Below are 26987 nucleotides of genomic sequence, written 5' to 3' on the forward strand. Positions count from 1 at the left end.
GGCTAGAAACTCGATTACGGAACACTTTCTCGCACACTGCCACTTTCTCACACACTGCCATGTTACATACTACAATTGGAAGCCCTCTAATGGCAGAGGGTTGCAGCTTGCATCAGCAAAGTAGCTAAACCAATCGAGTAACATGCATGATATGTAATACCTCAATCGATATTGAGAACAGAATACAAAATTCAGAGGCACTTTTCAGCACATCCTTCTACTAATTTCAAAGTGCCTTTCCGTCACACAATGGCTTTGTGTATTGTGAATGATGGTCTGTTTAACATAATCAAAGTGCTTAATTCACTAAGAATGATCTTCATAATTAACTATCCTCCTCCCTGTAAGAGCGAATAAATAAAGAATATAACTTATTAATTGATTTCACAATCATTTATTTATTTAGCAACAAACATTAATTGATTTTACCACTATCTCAAAGTCAAAAGTTTGAATGTTTGACACCTATCTTAAATGCACAGGCAGCAAAACAAACATCCAGACAGTTCCCCTATTCTTGCCTACCCTCTGACGCAAGTCTGTTGTTATCTTGACAACTATATTCATGCAAATTTTCAATTCTGTCAATGCCACTAGAAATGGAGGCATGGTACTCTTTATATTTGATGTAAATTCTGCACTTGAATGCCTACAGAAAACTGGCAAGCAATTTGGCTGTGCAGAAGTTTTATCTGAGGCCATTATATGGCCAGTCTATTGCAACTATTTCAGATATGTATGACCTGTGCAAATTCTCTCTATGAAGAAAAATGAATTGATTGAATTTTTATGACAAAATTTCAGTTCGTTGTTTATGATGATTTGTTTCAGGAAACCATCAAGTTGTTTGAAAGTTACGGAAATCTTATGAAACACCTCTTTTTATGGAAAACATGGCTGCAGTTGGAATATCAGAAGCAATCTGAATGTGATTCCTCTGATCATTTATGCTGTTGAAGGTAGTAATAGCAACTACAGACATTTATTTGACTGTCTACAGAAGGTTCAATATGCAACTTTCAAACACTGGACAACTATATTTTCATTTATACTTGGCATACCGATCTTCACTTTTTATTGTCACAGATGCCTTCTTTGAAATTAAACTGACCACTCTTCATATTGGTGATGAAGAAAAAATGACAGTCAAATTAGATTTCTAAACTGGCATGGAACAGCAGCTGCTTAATGTGTATTCAATTACACGCCAGTTATGATCAGTCAACAATGTTATCTTATCCAACAACACTTTCCTGCTAGATGCAGGTCTGATGTAATCTTGACAATTGTGTTAACACAAATTTTCAATTTTGCTTATGCTCCCCCCCCCCCCCCCCTCCCCTCCGCACACACACGAGGCAGTTTGGATATTTGAAACTTCCCTTTCTTTGGTCTTGGACAGATCGAGTGTTGTTGAAAATGCAACCTTATGGAATCATTCAACAACATTTTCACCTGTACTGCAACTGCAGCAAAATGGGTTAAAAGTAAGTTTGTGGAGAAAAAAAAGAGAACACTTACTGGTTTTCATTACTAAAATGTATGGAAAGATAAATACTGAATGCCTCACAATCAGATTCTTGGTAAGACGAATCTACTATCGAATTCTGCAACAGCAAAATACAGACATAAAAACAAATTTACCTCTCCAAGGCTACAGAACTAGTAACAAATAGACTTTTCGTCTTAACTAGACATAACTTGCTGTTGCAGTATTTGAGGAAATTAAGAAAAAACAATGAGAAATGAATAAAAGATCTACTTTGCTGGAAACATTGTGAGACTCAACTTAATTTTGTAGTAGTCTTGCAAGTCCACATAAGAAATACGAAAGTTTTCAAATAAAGTAGTGTTACCAATATCCTTCTACACAATCATAAAATGGAAATATACTTACGAATGTCTCCACAAGTAAATTTTGTGCACAAGTACGCAATTTATAATGTGCTCTGCTAACTACAGTTTGAACTCATTATATATATAACATGGCCATTGGCTATGAATAAAGAATATACCTTATGAGTAAAGAAAGGAAAATATATTTTTATTTTACAGTCAAATTTGATGTTTGTTTTGCCAGATTCGGCACCACTTTTTTCAAGAAATCAGGTGTTTTATGCCAATGTCATTGTTACTTTTTGTCAATTTCGAAGGTTTTTTCCCTGTCAATTTCGTTACTTTGTTGATGTCATATGTTAGTTTGTTACATGAGAAATGAACCGTAAGTTTAAGATTATACATGAATTGCAAGCTTGAGGGGGGGGGGGGGGGGGCAAAAATGCTGTTCCAATATTCTGTAACTATCATTTTTGAACATTGATTAACTGACGCCCTCAGATTTATAGCATTCTTTGTACAGGAAACTAAGAAATTTCAAAATGTTCCATCAAAAGTAACATTTTAAAAATCATCTTTGAAAGACTCCATGAGGCTGAAAGCAATGTCATATACTATCAAATGACATTAAGTATTTCAGCTGCAATCAAAACAGAATTCATGCTAACACTCTTTTGATTCTCATAGTACACCAAAGGCACAAGTTGCAGTAAACTTCTACATCTACATCTACATCCGTACTCCGCAAGCCACCTGACGGTGTGTGGCGGAGGGTACCCTGAGTACCTCTATCGGTTCTCCCTTCTATTCCAGTCTCGTATTGTACGTGGAAAGAAGGATTGTCGGTATGCTTCTGTGTGGGCTCTAATCTCTCTGATTTTATCCTCATGGTCTCTTCGCGAGATATACGTAGGAGGGAGCAATATACTGCTTGACTCTTCGGTGAAGGTATGTTCTCGAAACTTCAACAAAAGCCCGTAACGAGCTACTGAGCGTCTCTCCTGCAGAGTCTTCCACTGGAGTTTATCTATCATCTCCGTAACGCTTTCGCGATTACTAAATTATCCTGTAACGGAGCGAGCTGCTCTCCGTTGGATCTTCTCTATCTCTTCTATCAACCCTATCTGGTACCGATCCCACACTGCTGAGCAGTATTCAAGCAGTGGGCGAACAAGCGTACTGTAACCTACTTCCTTTGTTGTCGGATTGCATTTCCTTAGGATTCTTCCAATGAATCTCAGTCTGGCATCTGCTTTACCGACGATCAACTTTATATGATCATTCCATTTTAAATCACTCCTAATGCGTACTCCCAGATAATTTATGGAATTAACTGCTTCCAGTTGCTGACCTGCTATTTTGTAGCTAAATGATAAGGGACCTATCTTTCTATGTATTCGCATCACATTACACTTCGCTACATTGAGATTCAATTGCCATTCTGTGCACCATGCGTCAATTCGCTGCAGATCCGCCTGCATTTCAGTAAAATGTTAAAAGACAATATTTATATTAACTTAGAGGGATGAAAATCATACGTTTTCTGTGACAACTTGCAGGAAAAACTAATCTAGCCAGTAGTATGTGAGAACAACACAACTATGAATACATAGTTATGGTAATCAATACATATGTTAGGAAGTCACAAACTGAACATGGGACATGAAAGGTAGTCTCTACACTAAACAGGCGAAAACTAGTAACTGTGACAGGAAAATGGTGGTACAGTTTTCCTAGATCTAGAATACATGGGTAGCAGGGGCTTACACTCTCTCTCTCTCTCTCTCTCTCTCTCTCTCTCTCTCTCTCTCTCTCTCTCTCTGTATGAATTAATTACCAGTATGTGCAGAAGATCTTCTAGTCCTTCGTCGACAGGGAGGTCGCCCACGACCTCTGGTGGAGCTATTTCCACTCTGTGCACAAGCACTGCGTCCACCACTCCCTGGGGATTTATTCCGACTAGAAGATGACGTGACCGAAGATGGAGTAGTAGAGCGAGGTCGTGGAGGAGCTGTTGTTGACGAAACAGAATCACGTGAAGGTCTCCCACGGCGGCTAGGAGTTTGACGAGCACCCTGCAAGAAATTAAAGGATTTAAATTTTAATACATACTGTTTCAAAAGTACCTCATACTTCTATAAGAGGCAAGGCAACAGGATATTCACTACATTACTTCCTCTTCAGTACTTTTACATAAATCATAGATCAAAATTAACAGTAAAACAATTTTATTACTGAGCAATGTGACTCAGTGGTTAGCACAATGGACTCACATTAGGGAGGACGATGGTTTAAGCCTGCGCCCGGTCATCCTGATTTAGGCTTCCCACAATTTCCATAAATCACTTCAGGCAAATGTCGAGATGGTTCCTTTGAAAGGTCACAGCTGACTTCCTTCCCCATCCTTCCCTAATCCAATGGGATCAATGACCTCACTGTTTGGTCTCCTCCCCAAAATCAGCCAAACAACTAATTTTATTAAAAGCGGTCTTCAGTATTTTCTGGATGATACAAATTCTGTTGTGTATAAGCTTTCACCACAATTACTACTAGTGTTGCAAACAAGTTTTCTTCTTCTTTTCCGTTTTCTCCTGTTTTGCCATGTCATTAAATGTATTATTGATGTATTGTACAGAGTGATTTTTTTTCCAGCAGGGATTAATCGATGAAAGGATATGGAACAGGAGAGGTCTAATGAACTTATGTCTGAAAATGCAAGGTTTCCATGTCAGAGAGAATTTATTCAGTCATACATTGTTACAGAGACTGCACTTTAATGTGTGCTGTACCACACAAACACAGTTACAGTATGTGATGAAAATGGTTTCCATGTGTCTCAAAGCATGTATCTACGCACCGTAGCATGTTGTGTCTCACAAGTTCACATCGATCAGGCTGCATCCAAACAGTGTCAAAGGCAGCATGAATATGCTGCTCCAGTGTCTCCACATTTGGAGTAGGCTCTGCATAAATGATACTTCTGAGATGGATCCATAACCAGAAATGGCATGGGTTGAGAGCTGGTGAATGGGCGAGCCACACAACTGGACTCCCCCTTATCTGAGCCTTTGACTAAGGAAGACATAACTGCGATGCATCCAGCCGTTAATGGCGAAGTGGGCTGGAGCACCATCATATAGTAGCCACTAACCCAAATCATCAACAGAACTATTTCCAGCAGGGGAGGCAAAGTCACCTGCAAGAAATGCCAATAGTTCCAGCCTATTACACAACATGGAAGGAAGACTAGTCACGAAATGTGGTCGCCAATTATCCTGGCCCACACATTTTGGTTGCACCGATGCTGATGATTCGCTGTCACCATACCAGAGGGTTCTGCATACTATCCCACAGATGATTGTTATGGAACTTTAAGATACTACTCCATGTAAAGGTGCCCTCATCTGTGAAAAAGATGGATGACACAAATCCCAAAATTGAGGTTGCCTAGTTAAGAAATCAGTGACAAAACTGCTCCTGATGTGGAAAGTCTGTCACTGATAAGCCCTGTACATGCTCTAAGTGATAAGAGTAGTAACATCTGTCATCAAGAATGTTCCAAATGGTCATCTGGCTTACTCTGTACTGGGAGGCCAACTATCTGGTACTGACATGGCGGTCACCTTCCATGTGTCAATCATGTTTTCCTCCGAGTCTCGTGTCTGAACATTTAGTGTATGTCTCATTGTTTCCAGCTTCCTGAAATGACCCTGTCAGGCAAACGGTGAAACACTGTTGTGAACATTGACTGCTGTGGTGGTGGTGGTGGTGGTGGTGGTGGTGGTAGTGGTTGGTGGGGATAGGTCTCCTGATAAAACCTTGCTGCACGTTGCCCACGCCCTTTTGCCTTTCCATAAGTGAACACCATGTCAACAACCTCTCGATTTGAATACAGCTGTATGCTGTATCACATTCACTCAGGGTGAGTCAGCAAGGGAAATGAATTGGACACAAGCTTACCAATTGTTATGGCAGGAGAGGTCATGACGTATGAGGAACAGTGCCATCCTCTAGGAGAAAACCACGCATACTACAAATGTGACTCTTTGTGACAACAAACATCTGTTAGGCCGCAGTCTCTGTAACAAAGTATGATTGAATGATGAAATACACAGAAACTATGCACTTCCGGACACAAGTTCATTAGATCTTTTTTGTTCCGTATCCTCCCACTGATCTATCAGTAGAGTTTGAACACGGTGGAAAAAAATCACCGTGTATAAAGCATATTTGTTCATCACAATTATCGTCATAACACTCTTGTTTGCAGGCAACATTGTGTCTGCAGTATAATTTCATTTCCCTGGAAACATTATTTTAATCCATTTTTATCTCATACATAACTATGTTGGAGATTGAGTCAGACTTCTGCTACCACCTTAACTATGAAATTTAATAAATTTTTTTCTTGTAATTAGTCACGTAACACAGGTTCATGAAAATCACTCAAATAATGGAATAATTACGCTTCTACAACTTTTCATCTGTGTCTGATGTCAACTTACAACACCATTTCTCTTTATCTGGTTTATCGCACACCATACCTACCATTCTGAAAGTAAGTTTATTTTCCTCGAAACAATTTGAAGAATGCATTTATTGTCACGAAAGTACTGAATTAATATTAACTCTTAATCTGTAATAACAGTGTTTTTTTATTTATTTATGAGAGCATCAAATTCTAATTTTCTTTGGCAACATACAGAACTTAAATGTCAATCACAAACCTACAGGCAGCTTGTCTCAATGTCTACTATATAGTTGGTGGTTGTTCGTAAGCAGTGACAATGCTGTCTTTATAACCACGTGTAGCATTCCAGGAGAAATCCTTATGCTCGAGATTTGTGTACTATAGCAACAGAATTTGCTAATGTGTTTTATCATCCTCTTTGCAAAATCGGTTTTTGTTTCAAGAGTTAGTTTCTGAGAATATCCATGATGATGATTCATGTTTTACGATTTTTAAAACACTGTCCTTTGCTTCCTGTCAATTGTAGTCCATGGTTATCATTTGCTGAAGCAATGGGTTATTTTTGCTGTTTAACATTTACTTGTATCTATATTTCCTAAGTATGCAATACAACAGACAAAAAGAAGAAGAAAAACCACTAAGTAAAATATTACTTATGATTATACCATCAGACTTTTATTAGTTACATGTAACTTTGTCTACGGCAAAACATTCATGCAATTGAAACGACTACAAAATATTAACCAAAAATTATTCAGACACAAGGAGATGATGAAAATACGGAGTGGGCTCTAAACACAGGAAAACTGCGTTTAAGAGGGTACAGTTTATTATTACAGCAAAAAGTCTATTGAAATATGTTGATATAGAAGGAAAACGATGATAAAAACAAAAAATTCTAATCTACAGCAGATATTTTAGTCTAAAAGTGAAGGCTGTGCTTTAGTTTCTCCCATACTATGTTACAATCATATACATGCACTTTATGAAGTACTGCAAAGGGAAGCAGTGACTATAACCAAATGAAAGCTCCATGCTAAGCGTTCTGACATCCTTGGCGCACACACACTACACACACATAGCATTAACCACTCAGCAGGCACAGATAGGATTTACTTAGTGAAGGCAGCTTTCTACTTTGCACTAAAGAACAGAAATCATGAAGAGCAGAAGCCTTTCTTTAGCAAAATTTACATGGTATGGTAAATCCATGAATGAATAATGAATATGAAAAACAAATGTGCTACTCATTGTGTTCCTGAGGTGTCTTCTGTAATTTTTCACATTCAGACTATCAAGTGAACAAACACTCTGCTCAATGGAAACTGCCCTAAGTAGTTGTGTCAACTGAGTGGTTAAGGGTGGGAGTACTGGCAAGCAGGCGCTGAAAGGGTGCCTTCAATTTACCTGAACCTGTGATTGCTGCTTCACACGTTTCGCTCTAGTTGGACTCCAGCTCAGATTGTCAGCAATTCTGCTACGCTTGATCCACTCATCGTAACGAGTGTTCCAGCCAGTATAATGGACCAGAAACAGATCGTCGTCCTCAATTTCTAGCACCTACAACAACAATGGCTCTTTAGCCAAACCTCAAAAGCAGAGGCAAAACTGCATGAATCTCACCTCATGCTGAAATGATTTGCTGTACCTTCATTTCCTATGCATACTAGCAAGTGTGGATTAGTACATTAACCTACTATCCTTCATTTCAAACTGAATTCTTGCAACTGGGTTATTTGGGAATGTGAAAAAACTTGCAAAACCTACAGCAAAATTTAGTAGAACTGGGAACTTCATGTACAAAAAAACTGATGACTTTTTCTGAATGAAACACAGACACAACTAACTGATTCAAACGGTAAATCTCAACCAAATACAGATCATTTCTAGGTCAGTTTGGAGTGTTATATAGAACAGTAAGTACAAAGAGAAGATGGCTATGTAAGAAACTACCACTTTAGTAACAGCTTGTACCTAACACCAGAAGACAGAGGGACATATACACAGAGAGTACTAACCATTATCCCCAGTGCCAGCTAAACACACCACCCAACATCAACAAACAGCGCATAACGTGAGTGACATAAAGCAGGTGTAGTCTTACCTGATTTTTTATTTCTTTTTGCACAGACTTCCCCAACATGCAATGCAAAATTCTGGACACAACTAGTGTTATCTTCATGTCTCTATACTAATTTCAACAAGACAACACACATGTGAATCATTACCCAAAATCTACAAGTGCATTTTTCAGGATTACTCTCCTAATGTACTGGTATAGGAACTCAAACACATACAATATGCCTGTAGATGTATAGGCATTGTATGAGTTAACCTAACTTCACCACATGAGGAAAATGCTGATGAACATGAATGTGCTAGAAAATATTTTGCCCGTGCTGTGGAAGCGAAGCACAGAAGACACTGTAGAATGAAAGGAACATTGTAGTTTTATATAAATATATGTAAATATGGACTACCAGAAGAAAGCAAGCACGAGAAATATAAAATAGGGATTTCAAAGGAGGCATTATATGATTATAGTCACCAAATCACTGTGTGATACAATCACTACAAATGCGAAATATAGTTGTTATCTTTCATCTACCTTTATAGAACTGTGCACTGCTCACTTATAGTGCAATTTGAGTATGCAATGCTTAACAAAGAATAATTACTTAATAGAAATTTTAAAATCTGCCATTTAAGCAGGCTCTTCCACTCTGAATAAGCTAGATCATTACCACCATGTTATTGTGTCAACTATCTTCATTTCATTTACAAATGAAAACCTTTGTGAATCTAGGAACATGTTAGATCACCACTATGGATTTATAAGGAAGATATAGCCACAGAAGAGTATAAACAACTGATGATTAATAGTAACAATACAAAGGTAAAGAAGATAAGGGCAGAGGAGAAAGCAAGAGGACAGGATAATGCAATTCAGTCTATTTCAAAAAGACAATGATAAAATGTCATGGTTTTTCACTACAGACCTGTGAGAAGCTTGTGATAAAAATGTGAAGAAAATGCTGATGCAATCAAAAAAGCGTAACCACCTGAAGTCTCAGTTAATACTTTCACAATTACCTTTGAAAAATTAACATTATGGACAGCAAACCAGAATATGGAATATTTGTTTCACACCATTCCTATCAAATGAGTCCACTGAAGATTCTATAAAATTTCTAAAATTATGAGCATTCTGAATAGCTCGGAAAACAAATATATTACCTCTAATATATTAAACACATTTTACTACATACAACCAACAAAATAACTTTTTCAATACCACTATTAAACATCAATCTGACAGATGACTTAAGGTGTTAATAATAAATAAGTTTTTAAATAATGTACAAGGCTGGTTTGAAAAGTTCAGAACCACCACGAGAGGTCAGGTCAGTGCTAGCACAACGAGTTGTGCACATGATATTCATTGGACTGTTGCCTGTAAACATGTGCCACGTCAGTGCTCTAGGAAGAGAGCTGTGGCGGTGACATGGTCCTGTTGTTCCTGCATAGTGATTTGCAAAGATGGAGGGGGGGAGGGGGGAGAATCTAGATTCAAGCAGTGATTAAGTACTTTGTGAAGAAAAGTATGAAAGCAAAGGACAGGGGACTGCTCCATATTCGACTTTTGCCAAATGGAAAAATAAATTTAAATTTGGTAGGAAGAGCTTAGATGGTGATCTGTGCAGTGGTTGGCCAAGATGTGTCACTATTCCAGAAATCACTGCAAAGTGCACAAAATGGTCATGGAGGATTGCTGATTGAAAGTGTGTGAAATCAAGTTTTCCAGATGTCATCTGAAAGAGTGTATCACACTTTAACTGAAGAATTAAAAATGCAAAAATTATCTGCAAGATGGGTGCCGCAACTCGTGTTGCTGGATCAAACGCATGAAAATGGACATATTGGAACAATGTTTGGCATATTTTAGAAGAAACAAACAAGATTTTTTGTGCTGGCTTCTGACCACAGATGAAACTTGGGTGCACTACTGTACGCCAAGGACAAAAGAACAGTCAAAGCATTGGAAACATGCTCATTCTCCACCACCAAAAAAAGCAAAGAAAATTCCTTCGGCAGGAGAGATCATGGCATCAGTGTTCTGGGCTGTGAAGGGAATTCTGTTTGTAGATTATCTCTCCACTGGGCAAACAATTACTGGAAAATACTATGCTAACCTCCTGGACAAATTGCAACTAAAGATACGCGAAAAAAGGCCAGCAACAAAGTAAGTCACGGCAAAATTACACGAACCAAGGTATGAATTGTTGCTACACCCGCCTTATTCACCTGATATAGCTGTCAGACTTCTATCGCTTCTCAAAACTGAATATTTTTTTTTTTTTTTTTTTTTTTTTTTTTTTTTTTTTTTTTTTTTTTTTTTTTTTTTGAAGATTCACTTCAAACAAAGAATTTATAGCTGAGTTGACAACTATTTTGCAGGCTTGGTGGAAACTCATTTTCGATATGGGATCAAGGCACTGGGAAATCGTTGGACCAAATGCATTAATCTACAAGGAGACTACATCGACAAATAAAAAAAATAAAAAAGGTTTCAGTGATGTAAGTACTTTTTTCTCTATTCCATTCTGAGAACTTTTCAAACCACCCTCATAGCTCCATTAGATATTAACAAAACAGAAGACAATGGCAACAAAATTATAATCTTAGCATAAACATTTAATGGTTCATTACTTTTTATGGGTGTGCTTGATTGCTCAAATAACAATACTAGCAATACTTTATCAAGTACAAAATTGAAACTGGAACTCACCATATAGATGAGATTGTGATACACACACACACACACACACACACACACACACACACACACACACACACACAACTGACCAGTCTCAGACTGCTATGGCCATCCAGAGACAGTGGTCATGTTTTTGAATTTATGTGTGTGTATGGTCTAATTTGGAACAAGACCTTTTGGTCAAAAGAAGCTTACTTGTTAACAGTCTTTTTGTTGTTCCTGTCTGTGACATTTCCACTATATGGCGAGTAGCAATCTATCCTTCTTATAATACTGTCATTATTTCATCCTGGATTTCATGTAGTTAACTTTTAAATTAGAAAGAAGAATTCCTTTTCTGAAAATTTAAATGTTGTTGGAAAGTTGATTAAAGGAGACCACTCACTGAAAAGCAAAAGCGTTGAGTTATCAACACACACACACACACACACACACACACACACACACACACACACAGAGAGAGAGAGAGAGAGAGAGAGAGAGAGAGAGAGAGAGAGAGAGAGAGAGAGAGAGAGAGACTATGCCCATATATGGTTCCAGCTAGACTGATAGTGCCAATGGCCTTTTGCAGCAGGTAGACTGGTTCTGGTGGGGTTAGCACCAGATGGGTGGTTGAAAGGAGAGTAGGTGGGAAGCAGAGAGGGGAATGGAGGTAGGTGGCTAGTTGTTTGAAGAGAGGCGGCCAATATGCTAGCTAGGAATGTGAAAGGGAAGTGTGGCAGGTGTAGGGCTGGCGAGATTGTAGCAGCCAGTGGGAAGCAGCACACGCTCAAGGCAATGTAGACACATTAATTAGGAAGGGATATCAGGACAGAGGAAAGGAAAACTGTTGGGCGGAGCATGCGGGCACAGTCGGTTACCTGAGATTGAGGCCAAGATGATTATGGGATCAGAGGCATACTTCAGAGAAGCTGATAGTGGAGGGAAGGATCCGGCCAGTTCTGGTTGCGAAGCAGCCATTGATATTGCGCACACCAGCTTCTCTGAACTATGAAGACAGGGGTTCTTGTTACAACACACCCTCTGATCCTGTAATCCTCCTGGTCTCAACCTCACATAAGCCAGTGTCCCCACACCTTCCACTCACTCAACAGTTTCCCCTTAGTCCATCCTGTCACTTCCTCCCAGTTCACATCCCCATGTTGCCTTCAGCGTGTGCTGCTTCTCACTAACTGCTCCAATCAAGCCAGCCCATATACCTGCCACCTCTCCCTCCCGCATTCCTTGTTAGCAAACCAGCTTCTTCCCTATGAGTCACCTGCCGCCCACCCCTAGTCCTCTCCCTTGCCTCCTGACTCCCTGCCATCTGCTCACCCCATCCGACCCGACAGTAGCCCCACCACAACCAGTCCAACTGCCACAGAAGTGCATTTGGCAATGTCAGTCTAGCTGGCATGTAGGAGCGTAAGTAGGTGTGCACATGTGTTTTTACTCTAGCTTATCAGATGATAAACCCAAACGCTAGCAAGTTTTGTTTTTGTTTCTGCTTTTCAGTGAGTCGTCGTCTTTAATCCTAAAACATTTCTACAGATTTTAAGAACAAGTGTACAGGTCATGTATGAACAAGAATGTTTATCTCACCTTTCATACGCTCATAGTTTTCCTAAACAATGGAATGGTGCTGTTAGACAATATAATACAAACACCCTAGTGTAGATAATTCATTGCCAATGGTTGTTTCCTGACTGACCTTTAATGCATTAGCTCCTGACTGACCTTTAATGCATTAGCATTATGGTTTGAAGAACTGCTTTTAAAATGATTTATCAGTTATTCATTGCTGGCTTACAATAGCATACAATTCATCATTAGGTAGTACGACAACCACAGAGTTTTAAGCTATGTTTTTTATTTTATTTGTGTCGAATACATCACAAATGCTGATCTGCACAATATTCAAAATCATAAGTAAATGACTAAAAAACATTTCATAACCAACAGGAACCGAGTTCTTATACCATCACTTTTGTCATAAGTGAAATTTGGACAAAATAAGGGGTGATATTAGTTTTTTACTCCCCTACAGTACTTTAAGAACTAAGTATTCTGAACTACCACTGTTGTGTTGCAGTGATTTATTACCTTGTCTGACAATGTACGACCAGCAATGAAAAAATGGGTGAAGGTGGGGGAGGGGAATACCAGAAGTCCACAAATAATGCAGCTCTTGTTATTTTCTTTATGAAATACGATTATGTTTTTTACAAACGCACCATAACCAGATATCTTGCTTACAACTTCTCATATTTAAGTTGAAGCCTCATCAAGTGAAGTGTACATTTAATGTATTATCACACTGTGGGATGGCACTACAGCAAGTCATCCACTTACATTGTACATTCACAGTAATGCGCATCCATCAGAATAACACTGGTTCTGACTTTGAAAACGTTGAAAAGGTGTCCTAAGGAGCAGAAAGTGTCCTAGCTAGTGATGAAACTTAGCGACTCTGGAAGTGATATTATCAGTTCTAAAGAAACAGTCGACAAAGTCAACAACAGTATGCTTTTATACTGATTGGTGGTCCTAGATAGTCCTCCTCCTCGCTGTAAAAAATATTTCCTATATTTAGGATGACTCTGTTCCTTACTGTCTCACTTTTTATATATTGTGAGGAGAACAGCAGTAAGTGTAGACAGTTATACCATACTTAGGGTTTAATTTTCCATTAGCTCCGAATGCTGAATTCAATTTATATGACACAGAAACATATGACTGGCACACACTTACTTTAATCAGGCTGTACTATTGACTAACACCACTATACAGATCAGTGATGGAATCTTACTCTGACTTGTGCCCACATAATTTTAAAAAAATGCATTACATTAAGTACTTATTAGCATTTCCTAATGGAAACAACTGTTACACAGTATTCACACATATAGTGACTGGCAAACACACACTCACACTCACTCTCTCTCTCTCTCTCTCTCTCTCTCTCTCTCCCCCCGCACGCGCACGTACACACACACACACTCACTATATATAGTGAATATTGAATTTTTTGAAGGCTGGCATGAATAAGCATCTTACCTTTGCTTCATATGTAACTTTGTTTGAATCTTGAGTTGGTCCATAATACACTTTCAGCTTGTCTCCAACATTAATAGTCACACTATTTCCAATATGGCACAGTGCACTGAAATAAAACAGGCATAATTAAAAACAATAACATGACAGAAAAATGTTCAATACTGATGGAGGTTCAAGACAGTCAAGAAAGAAAATACTGTGTGTGTGTGTGTGTGTGTGTGTGTGTGTGTGTGTGTGTACACATGCCCATATCTTGAGAATGGTCTACTTGAATAAGCCATATGTATACCTTAGTTTGGTCACATATTGACATGACAAGGCATTCCTTAATTGAAGTAGAAAAATAGAGGATACGGACAAACAGTTCAGGAGAAAGATCAAAGCAGAATGTTTAAATGCAACACTCAAGAAATGCATCTATATGAATGTCTCACCGACTTCTCCTCTGGAAATTAAGAAAAATAAAAGCTCATTTGGATTTGATGGCATTTCCAACAGAGTACTAAAGACTTTTCCCCATGTAGTAAGAGAAGTCTTTTTTGAAATCTGTTATGCATCACCAACTCAAGGCCTCTTTCCAGAGACATTGAAATATGCAACTGTTAAATTGCACTATAAGAAAGATGATTGAGCAGACATTGGTAACTACTGACCTGTTTCACTACTGACATTTTCCAGAATTTTCGAAATGATGTATTCTAGAATAGTATCACATCTGAGCAACAGTAATATCCTCAGTGAATCACAGTTTGGATTTCAGAAGAGTGCTCTGGGGGTAGTGCTGCCTGCATATTCACTCAACAGATTTTACAAGCATCAAACAACAAAACACCACCAGTTGGTATTTCCTGTAACCTACTTAAGACGATCAGACTGAGTCAATCAGTACTCTCCAGTATAAACCGAGGTTTTGTCGAACTGTCGGCATGGCCAAGCAAAAGATAATGTTATTTCAAAACAAAAGAATACAGAAAGATTTGCATAAAAATTCAAACAATGTAAGCACAAGAGATTCTTCTTTTGGGGAAACCATTTATGGGGATCCACTATGATCAGTCTAAGATCAACTATTGTTTTCCATATAAACACATGACCTTCCATCTGACATAAAACAAACAGAATTATTTCCTTTTGCTGATAACATTAGTATTGTCATCAATCTAAACATACATACAGCAATAGAAGAAATGGTAAATTATTTTCTTAAAAGTATTACCAAGTGATTTCTCCAAATGGTCTCATCCTCAATTTTAAAAAGACACAACATATTCTATTCTGCATGTCTAGGGGTACTAAACCAATGGTAAATGTAACACAGTGAGGAACTAATGAAAAGGGTGAAAACAAATTCTTAGGCACCCATATTGATATGAATGTAAACAAGAAGAAGCACCTTTTGTAACTCATAAAACAACGTAATTCAGCCACATTTACACTTTGAATCATTGAAAACCCAGAGAGAGAAATCTGTAAGTTGACGTATTTTGTGTATCTTCATTCAATGTCATATATAATAATGTCCAGGGGTAACTGATCTTAAAGAAATAAGATCTCCACTGCTCAAAAATGAGCTGTAAGAATAATGTGTGATGGAAACCCACACTCACCTTGTAAACATCTGTTCAACAAGTTAAGACATTTTTACTATTGCTTCACAGTATATTTATTGCACCATGTGATTTGTCATAAATAATCCACTGCAGTATGAAATGAACAACAATGTATGAGTTGGGTTCATTAAGTACTACAATACAAGTTTTTTCTTTGAAAGCAGTTCCTTTTATTCAGGTCTACAATACACCATACTATTCCCCAATCTTTTGGCTACAAAACCCTATTTTTCAACATAATATCCATCCAAGGCAATGGCCTTAGGCTACCTCACAGGGAGAGTACTTAGTACCACTCTAACTGGTTGACATCAGAGCCAAAGTCTTGCTCCAGCAATAACCTCCCTATCATCCACATACTGCTTCCTGCAGAATGCATCCTTCATTCACATAAAAGGATGGAAACAGAATACATGAAATCCAGGCTGTAGGGTAGATGAGGAAGAACAGTCAAATTATGTTCTGTGAGCTCCTATCAGGTGCAAAGACCTGTGTGAGCCCTTGTGTTGTCATGAAAAAGGAGATGTTCATTTGTATTTTTGTGGAGATGAATACACTGAAGTCATTTCTTCAATTACCTGAGGGTAGCGCAAGAAGTTCAGAGTTGACTGTTGCACAGTGAGGAAGGACACCAAACAGAATAACCCCTTCAGAGTCCCAGAGGGCCATAACCATGGCTTTACTGGCTTTAAACTTTTAATTTGGAGGTGAGGTGGTGTGATGTCAGACTGTAGATTACTGTTTTGTTTTCAGTTTAAAGTAATAAACCCACACTCCATTGCTGTGATGATGATCGGCAAAAAACTGTCATGACCAGCTTTATAATGCACAAGCAGTTCCACAAAGATGCTTCGTTGCTCTTTATAGTCTTCTGTTCTTTACAGTCTTCTGTTATGCAGCATGAAACCCACCCAGTGGGCACACACCTTTGAGTGCCCAAGTGATGGGTGGGAGTGTCAGCACTACCATAAAACATCTAGTTGAGCAGGAAGGGTTCTGATTGTTATCTGACAATCACCTTGAATGACAGTGTCTGCACACTCCAACACTGCAACTATGCGTCACCGACCGGCATGTGCGAGATCTGACAGGTCTGCGCTACCTTGCTTGCGATGACGACAGCTGCCTCGCCCATTGACTCACCATGCTTTTTTTCATTGCTGGGTCTCTGTAGACCTTCTGAAGTGCCTATAAGCATATGTGACACTTTGTTTCTTAAAAAACTACCCTCAATGACAGCTCTCTGCTTGGAACGCACTTGGGATACAGCCACCATTTTCAAGGCCACACATAGCACAGCCATCTATCAGAATTTCATGAAACTTTAAGGACAAAATCAATTTCAAGTGAAATTGGCCAAGACAAAAAATGCATAACTTATTGAATGCCCCTCATACACATTTACAACAGAAGAAAAAAATTACATTCATTACACCACATTACAGTTGTCATTTCAGGTTCATTAATGATCTCTTCTGATCTGGACCCAGGGCTGAGACACTCTCCTCATTCCTCCACAACCTGAGCATCTCTCTCATCTGCTTCACGAAGTCCTCCTCATACCAACATACCACCTTTCTGGGCATTGATCCATATCTCTGTCCATATTAAGCCCACCACCTACCAACAGTACCTGTATTTTGACAGCAGACACCCCACCCACACCAAAAATTGATCCCATCCAGCCCAGACACCAATGGAAAGGGTATCTTGTAGCGATGGGAATTCCCTTGACCAGTGTTCTGAAGTATCACAATAACGTACACAGAGAGGTACTAATTCATTCCCAACATAGTATGCAAACAGATTTCTGATGTCATATCCTCACAAATCCCTAATCCTCCCACCATCTCCAAGAATCACATGCACAGGAGGGTCCTCCTTGCCACTATGTCACCTACCCAACCTATGCCACTTCCACTTCCAACCCCTTGCCACGGGGTCATATCCCTATTGACAACCCAACTTAATCCACCCAATAAGTCCTGCCCCAATTCTTGTAATACGCAAATCCAATCCCATCAGAAGCTGGGCAACATGTAAAGGCAGTCATGTCATATACAAGCTGTGCTACAATCACTGGACAGTATATTATTTGTTTATGACAAGCAACCAGCTGTCCTTGAGGATAAATGGCCACTCTCAGACTGTGGCCAAGAACAAAGTTCACCAGCCAATAGCACAAAATGCTGCCAAGTCAACATGTTGAAATTTAATGGCTGCTTCACATGCCATGTGGATCCTTCCATCCAGCAACAGCTTTTCTGAACTACAAAGGTGGGCATTGTCCTTGCAAAACATTTTTTACTCCCATAATTGTCTTGGCTTCAACCTCCACTAATTTACTGTTCCCACACCTTCCACTCACTCATAACCCCCCCACCCTCCACCTGTCATCCCCTAACCAATCCATGTCTCCACATAATTTTCATTGCTCATCACACCTCACCAGCTTCAGCAATTGTGTGCCACATACCTATCTGTTGTGCCAGCCACTCTTCTCTCCTGCATTCCTATCCTATGCGCTTGGTGCCTCCCTCTGAGCCGCTAGATATCCATCCCAAACTGCAGATCCCACTTGCAGCTCTCTCTCTTTCTCTCTCTCTCTCTCTCTCTCTCTCTCTCTCTCTCTCTCTCTCTCTGTCCCCCACCCCAACTGACAAAAACCTTCAACCCAGTCCATTGAGTTGAGTATCAGCTGGTACAATGTAGAGGCACAGGTTTTTGTGTGTGGGAAGGGGGAAGAGGGGGGGGTACTCTAGATCATCAAAGGATAAAGAGTTTCTTATGAAAGCTAGCGAGTTTTCTTTCTGTTTCGTGTATGCCTGTCTATAACTCAACCCTTCTGCTATTTAGTGAGTGGACTCCTTTACTCCTAAATTATTTACATCTCACCAGAACTTTACTTTCTATAGACATAAAATAACTGACAGACAGCAAAGTTAAATTTGAAAATAAACCAAAAAAGGTTCTCATTGACAACTCCTATTATATATGGAACACAAAACTAACTAAGATGGAAGATTCACAAGACACGTATCTCTTGTCTAGTTGTGTAATGGAACATGGGATCAAGATCAAACCAATTACATTAATCAGGCTTTGGAGAGTTTCTAGACTACCACTCTAAGTCAGAGGTTAAGAATTTACTTACTCCTCAAGGTTGGTTTCTGTGTCCTTGCGTTTACGACCTCGCTTTTTTGGACCTGACAATGGTGAATCTGAGGCAAGTACAGAGGGAGAATTGTCCTCTTTCTTCACAGGTGCACGAGGTGAATGTGACATTGGCGCTTTTTCTCTTGATGGTGTACGACTTTCTCTCCCTTGTGGTGAAATTGGAGACTCTTTCTTTGCTTGATGCGATGTATCCTCTTTAATCTTATTGCGTACCTTCAAGGAAAGAGAAAAGAAGACGCATCTTACCAGAGAAAAGTGTTTGTGTAATACATTAATCAAAAAGTACATAAACAGTTCATTTCAAAAAAACTTATTTCTATTTTAAAGACATTTCTCATAAAGATGAAAGGCAAGCATTCAAAATGCATTAAAATAAACCTTACTACATATATTCCAAAATGCCTTGATATTATTCTGAAAATTAGATATTAATGAAAAGAGAATAATACCACTAGAATATTGTAAAAGAGGAAATGATAAATTATCTCCATATAGGAATAGACAAATGAGGAAATGATAAACGATCTCCATATAGGAATAGACAAATATAAAATTAAATAACCAAGAGAAATGAACAGTTATAATTTTCCATCATTTAAGGTTCCATTTCAGAGTTCTTGAGAGTTTAGTTGAAGCTCAAGTTTTGTCTGACAAGATAATTAATGTCAGCTATTTGGAGAGCATGAAATGGCTCAGAAAACAAGAAACTTTACAAATATGAATGCCAGAGAGTGGAAATGTACACCCATCCATCTTTTCCATCAAATTTCCTCATCCTACTGCCATTCACTTTCTCACTTTCGCAAAATCTTGCACTTCACTTGTAGCCAAACTGTCTTTTCATTCTTCCAGTTCCCTATTTGTTTCTATCTACAATGTTAGCAATCTGTTTACTTGTGCTACATTTATCTTAACACAATCTACACTTTTTCCTGGTAATATTTTTAAAGATTTTACCCTCCCTTATTTTATGGATACCACACCCTCTAACAAACACAAAAACTATCGTCTTTAGGCATCTTACACATACGACAAGTACAGATACGCATTGCTTTATCAATGAAGAAGTTACCAGAAATATCAGTTTGTGCTGGCAACTTCAGATTGTGTAACCATAAATGTCCTGCACATCAATATGTTCATTATGTTTACTACTGGCATCACGCTATACACATGACACATGACTATTAGTGACGTTGAAAGTGACTAATATGAATGTTAGTATATCTAAATTAATTAATGTTCAAGGGTAAACTGTGTTCCAGTCTGGTCATACTGACTCAGCCTTGACCGTGTAGAAGTCACTGCTGGTCAAACATAGCTTACTACTGCCACTGTTTGTATGGACTGGTTTACATTAATTAGCTACTAGGTTGGAGAACTTTCTCCTTCTTGATGTACTGGTGTATAGGACAATTATTGTCACACAACCAGATTTTGCAACATGAACTTATATTTAGGGTAATTTTTTCACTGACAAACCAATGTATGTGCATATTCATCATATGTGCAAAGCGTCTACAAACGATACCGTTTCTGTGTTCATATGAGTATTAATATGAATTACTAAGTGAGATTATATTATTTATTTTCCTCGCGACTAGTTTAATTACGATGAATTTTGGTGGACAAATTATAACAAGAGTTCTCCATTTGCTACAACAGCATCAATTTGTAGATATAAGGAGGACAGTAACAGTACAGTCTCTCACGTTAAGTGGCCCTCTGAACTATTAGCATATTATTTAAGTAACAAGAATGTCAGCAGATACATGCTCAACTGAGCATGTGATTAAATAAAGCGGCCAATGTGCAACCAAGGGCACAGCATCTAGCAGGTACATTACAAATATTATGAGACAGGGTCTCCCATTATTTTTTTTTTTTCATTTAAATCTGTGACCAACGACTTTTTTTTTAGTTCCATCTTTCAATATTTCTCCTAAAAATACTAACAGCCCACTATCAGCACACTGTTATTCTGTATTTTTCATTAACCTTACAAAAGTGTTTGGAATTTCCATAATCAAGGCAATGACTCTTTCTAAAAATTTTGAATTCTTGAGATTAAAATGGTTTTTAAAACTGTGCGACCAGCCTACTTTAGTACAATCTTCTCAGTTTACAAGCCTCATTATTTCAAATAAAACACGCAAGCTTTCAATAGCTGTCTCCGCAATCGTCATCAGAAGTTAAAATCGCTGACTGTCAAGACTGGCACAGTGTTCTGCTTATACAGATGTAATCGTAGCATCTGGAACCTTCAAGAGAGGGCCAGAGTGGTGCATGTGTGGAAGACAAATTTGGCAGCTTGTAGCTTGCCTTCCACTCATGCACCACTCCGGCCCTCTCTTGAAGGTTCCAGATCTACATAAGCAGAACACTGTGCCAGCCCCGGCAGTCAGTCATTTTAACTCCTGATGACAATGGCAGTGACAGTTATAGAAAGCTCAGGTGTTTTATTCGATATGACGCAGCTTGTAAACCGATAATATTTTATTGAAGCATGACATCGAGAAAGACTCCGAGGGCACATCTTACTTCAGGCTTCCTTGATTTATCGGCTGTCACATCTTCTGTCCAAAATCTGTTAATATTCCTTTTGAATATGATAACTACAGTCTTAATTGTATCAAAGAGGGAGTTCAGTTCAGAAAAGAGTGAATATACATACAGACAGATTGGCTGGCCAATATTTTGATTCAATGGAGCTATTCCAGTACTTATGACAAACATTTTAGTTGTTTAACCTTCAAGTTGATGGTTGCTTTCTGACTGAGTAACTGAATGCAATGAACCTATGTTATAACTCTGTCTTATTAATAAAATTTTGATGGTTTTTATGCAAAACAGTCGAGCTAAAATTTAAACATACTTCAACAGGAGCATCAAAAACTACCCAAATGCTGCTAAGATGATAAGCAAACTACAAGCCAACCCACCATCTCAGTTAATGGATATGTTTGTGACGATTTGTACCAGGTAAGTTAGCAATGACAATTTTACAGTTTAATTCTCATTTATAAGAAATGACAACTGTCAAGCATTCAGGTTATTGTAACTGCGGAAGACTGTATTATTATTTTGCCCCAAAAACAATTCACAAGACGATAATGTGACACTACAAGTGATGAACATTTCCACCTCTAAGTCTGTCAACAGACCCAACTCCAGTTACTGATCTGAGAGCAAGAGATGTGACAGTGAGTGCGTAATTACTAAAATCCACCCAGCCTACACACATTAGTTTACTAGTTCCGGGTGGGGAATAAGGGGGGCAAGGGCCAGGGCACAGACTTGCAGTGTACCTGTAATGTATTATAAACTGTCAGCTTTTCTAGAAACAGATAGAAGTTATAAGTTCACCAAAGGAATAAAGTGTGACCTGGAAGAGAAAATTTTCCTGGGTATATTATCTTAAAACTTTACAACATAACTAGTTGGTGTCTCCAGATATCTTACACTTGTATTCTTTGGGGATACTTTAAATAATGTAAGTAAATCAATTTATACAACATTGTGCATTAGATACTGCAAGGCAGGTTGAATGTATTACTCCAAACTACAGACTGGAATTCTCGAGTGCTTGAGACAGCTTCCAAACGAAATCTATGGTATTTTGGCTCTTCTCCATAAATTAATGCTGCAAGTACCCTAAGTTTACCATACAAATTAAATATTTTTATTAATCAAACAATGGAAAATCTGGGATGGAATGTAACAACATAATGAAAAGGAAAGTTGCCCCCCCCCCCCCACCCACACACACACACACACACACACACACACACACACACACACACACACACACACACAGAGAGAGAGAGAGAGAGAGAGAGAGAGAGAGAGAGAGAGAGAGAGAGAGAGCCATGTAATCATGGACTGTATATATTGAGTCTCAAAATTAAATTTCAAAATCTGTGAGACAAGAAATTTGCATGTTCAACATGCTGAAGGAAACGTACACAACTACAATTATATATGCCCATTTTTGCAGATTTTGTATCATACACGTAGTAAGAAAACTACTCAACAAAATACACTCCTGGAAATTGAAATAAGAACACCGTGAATTCATTGTCCCAGGAAGGGGAAACTTTATTGACACATTCCTGGGGTCAGATACATCACATGATCACACTGACAGAACCACAGGCACATCGACTCAGGCAACAGAGCATGCACAATGTCGGCACTAGTACAGTGTATATCCACCTTTCGCAGCAATGCAGGCTGCTATTCTCCCATGGAGACGATCGTAGAGATGCTGGATGTAGTCCTGTGGAACGGCTTGCCATGGCATTTCTACCTGGCGCCTCAGTTGGACCAGCGTTCGTGCTGGACGTGCAGACCGCGTGATACGACGCTTCATCCAGTCCCAAACATGCTCAATGAGGGACAGATCCGGAGATCTTGGTGGCCAGGGTAGTTGACTATCACCTTCTAGAGTACGTTGGGTGGATCGGGATACATGCGGACGTGCATTGTCCTGTTGGAACAGCAAGTTCCCTTGCCGGTCTAGGAATGGTAGAACGATGGGTTCGATGACGGTTTGGATGTACCGTGCACTATTCAGTGCCCCCTCAACGATCACCAGAGGTGTACGGCCAGTGTAGGAGATCGCTCCCCACACCATGATGCCGGATGTTGGCCCTGTGTGCCTCGGTCATATGCAGTCCTGATTGTGGCGCTCACCTGCACGGCGCCAAACACGCATACGACCATCATTGGCACCAAGGCAGAAGCGACTCTCATCGCTGAAGACGACATGTCTCCATTCGTCCCTCCATTCACGCCTGTCGCGACACCACTGGAGGCGGGCTGCACGATGTGTGGGCGTGAGCGGAAGACGGCCTAACGGTGTGCGGGACCGTAGCCCAGCTTCATGGAGACGGTTGCGAATGGTCCTCGCCGATACCCCAGGAGCAACAGTGTCCCTAATTTGCTGGGAAGTGGCGGTGCGGTCCCCTACGGCACTGCGTAGGATCCTACGGTCTTGGCGTGCATCCGTGCGTCGCTGTGGTCCGGTCCCAGGTCGACGGGCACGTGCACCTTCCGCCGACCACTGACGACAACATCGATGTACCGTGGAGACCTCACGCCCCACGTGTTGAGCAATTCGGCGGTACGTCCACCCGGCCTCCCGCATGCCCACTATACGCCCTCGCTCAAAGTCCGTCAACTGCACATACGGTTCACGTGCACACTGTCGCGGCATGCTACCAGTGTTAAAGACTGCGATGGAGCTCCGTATGCCACGGCAAACTGGCTGACACTGACGGCGGCGGTGCACAAATGGTGCGCAGCTAGCGCCATTCGACGGCCAACACCGCGGTTCCTGGTGTGTCCGCTGTGCCGTGCGTGTGATCATTGCTTGTACAGCCCTCTCGCAGTGTCCGGAGCAAGTATGGTGGGTCTGACACACCGGTGTCAATGTGTTCTTTTTTCCATTTCCAGGAGTGTATAATCTGTCATAGGAGTTGAAACACAGTACGATGAAATAATTCCCTTTGCTATAATACTACTTGTAATGTAAATAACTTCCTCCCTCTTTCTGCCTTGTTTTACATATTTAATATAAATGCCATGTACAGGGTGTACACAAAGTTCCAGTTTCAAAATACTGGAGAGAGAGAGAAAGAACCTGAGGTGTGGCTGGCTCATATCATCCCTTGTTTTATCATTGGTTACCGTCCAGTGGTGTCTTATTTCTTCTTCGGTTACCGCCATAATGTTGCTGTCTTCCCTCTGTGAGTGGCAGCAGCAGTGTCTCTCGATACTAGTACTGCTGTACTATCTTTGGTGTGGAGGATATATTTTCCGGGTGTGTTGTGTGTGAGTTGGGGCAGAGCAGTGAGGAAGTCTCCATGGCACGTAGTGAGGCTGGAGCCGCTGGCGGCGTGCACGCACTGATGGAGTTGCGAGTGTTACGAAGTACGTCGCCCACTGATCCTTGACACTAACATTGAGTGCTCATTTAACCTACTATCAAGCCTCAACTCTTCATTCGATCCTGGTTGTCACTTTATGGGAGATTCCCGCGGCCAACAACGTATGCGCATTGAAGTTGGCTAGAATTGCAGCAGTCTTGTTGTGTGCTTTTTAACTTAATTTAATTCATGCCTTCATTCATGAAGTGTACCAGCAGTATCTCCTGCCTTGTGGCCGTTGACATTCCGGTTACCTGCCCTGGGCATTGACATAGTTCTCGGCAGTGTATTTTCCTCATGTTGATGTTGTCTAGCACAGCATGTATTTCGACAGCTGAGGTGGTGTTTGTAGTTTTGGGCGTTTATTCTGTCTTGGCTGGATTGGGCACCAGTATCCACTACGTTGTGCTATTGACGTCTTGTCATTTTGCGGATTGGATGGAGCTTAAATTAGAAGTTTGAAATTTCTTTGTCTGGGCTTTAAGCCGTGAGATTGTTTGGGTTTCGTATGTGGCCTTCAGCCGAGTTTTATACGAAGCATTTTAATATAAAGCCTTTAGCATATTTTGATGGAAATATAGCAGCTCTTTCCTTTAGGCCTTAAGTTGTAAAATTGTTTTCTGCATGGTGTATGGCCTTCACCCTAAAGAAGTGAAACCTCCAGAAGAAATTCTGTACTTCAATTCCTTGCTTAGGCCTTGTGTTTTGGATTTTCGACGTAGCCTTCAGCCAATTTAAATTAAATCCAAAGAGGTCTTTCGTTAAAACCTTGAGAGTATGTGATTCTTGCTTGTGTGATTGTGTGTTGTAACGAATAAAGTTAATCTACATCTACATCTACATTTATACTCCACAAGCCACCCAATGGTGTGTGGCGGAGGGCACTTTACGTGCCACTGTCATTACCTCCCTTTCTGTTCCACTTGTGTATAGTTCGCGGGAATAATGACTGTCGGAAAGCCTCCATGCGCGCTCGAATATCTCTAATTTCACATTCGTCATCTCCTCGGGAGGTATAAGTAGGGGGAAGCAATATATTCGACACCTCATCCAGAAACGCACCCTCTCAAAACCGGGACAGCAAGCTACACCGCGATGCAGAGTGCCCCTCTTGTGGAGTCTGCCACTTGAGTTTGCTAAACGTCTCCGTAACACTATCACACTTACCAAATAACGCTGTGTTATATGTTAAGTGCAACTGGCAGTAACTTATTTTGGTTTCATTCCACAAATAAAACCTCATCCGCTCTGTCCTATTAACCCAGGGATTTCAGAACCAGTGCCCAGAATGACATCAAATATAATCATCATATTACATCATGGTGAGTGGGGCGAGGGAGAGGGGCAGGGGCGAGGGAGAGGGGCAGGGGCGAGGGAGAGGGAGAGGGGCAGGGGCGAGGGAGAGGGAGAGGGGCAGGGGCGAGGGAGAGGGAGAGGGGCAGGGGCGAGGGAGAGGGAGAGGGGCAGGGGCGAGGGAGAGGGAGAGGGGCAGGGGCGAGGGAGAGGGAGAGGGGCAGGGGCGAGGGAGAGGGAGAGGGGCAGGGGCGAGGGAGAGGGAGAGGGGCAGGGGCGAGGGAGAGGGAGAGGGGCAGGGGCGAGGGAGAGGGAGAGGGGCAGGGGCGAGGGAGAGGGAGAGGGGCAGGGGCGAGGGAGAGGGAGAGGGGCAGGGGCGAGGGAGAGGGAGAGGGGCAGGGGCGAGGGAGAGGGAGAGGGGCAGGGGCGAGGGAGAGGGAGAGGGGCAGGGGCGAGGGAGAGGGAGAGGGGCAGGGGCGAGGGAGAGGGAGAGGGGCAGGGGCGAGGGAGAGGGAGAGGGGCAGGGGCGAGGGAGAGGGAGAGGGGCAGGGGCGAGGGAGAGGGAGAGGGGCAGGGGCGAGGGAGAGGGAGAGGGGCAGGGGCGAGGGAGAGGGAGAGGGGCAGGGGCGAGGGAGAGGGAGAGGGGCAGGGGCGAGGGAGAGGGAGAGGGGCAGGGGCGAGGGAGAGGGAGAGGGGCAGGGGCGAGGGAGAGGGAGAGGGGCAGGGGCGAGGGAGAGGGAGAGGGGCAGGGGCGAGGGAGAGGGAGAGGGGCAGGGGCGAGGGAGAGGGAGAGGGGCAGGGGCGAGGGAGAGGGAGAGGGGCAGGGGCGAGGGAGAGGGAGAGGGGCAGGGGCGAGG

The 26987-nt window shown here is 40.9% G+C and overlaps 1 protein-coding gene across 1 annotated transcript in view; it reads right to left on the reverse strand.

The window, feature by feature from the left end:
* Positions 1 to 26987, reverse strand: part of LOC126338648 (AT-rich interactive domain-containing protein 4B-like) — a 129491-nt gene that overhangs the window by 27481 nt on the left and 75023 nt on the right. The window contains exons 14-17 of the mRNA XM_050001571.1: positions 18885 to 19120; positions 14121 to 14226; positions 7715 to 7867; positions 3674 to 3911 (exon numbers count right to left, since the gene is read on the reverse strand). Coding sequence (XP_049857528.1) covers positions 3674 to 3911; positions 7715 to 7867; positions 14121 to 14226; positions 18885 to 19120 — 733 coding nt within the window. The remainder of the gene's footprint in view (positions 1 to 3673; positions 3912 to 7714; positions 7868 to 14120; positions 14227 to 18884; positions 19121 to 26987) is intronic.

This window comes from Schistocerca gregaria, chromosome 1 (assembly GCF_023897955.1).
Source record: "Schistocerca gregaria isolate iqSchGreg1 chromosome 1, iqSchGreg1.2, whole genome shotgun sequence".
NCBI lineage: Eukaryota > Metazoa > Arthropoda > Insecta > Orthoptera > Acrididae > Schistocerca > Schistocerca gregaria.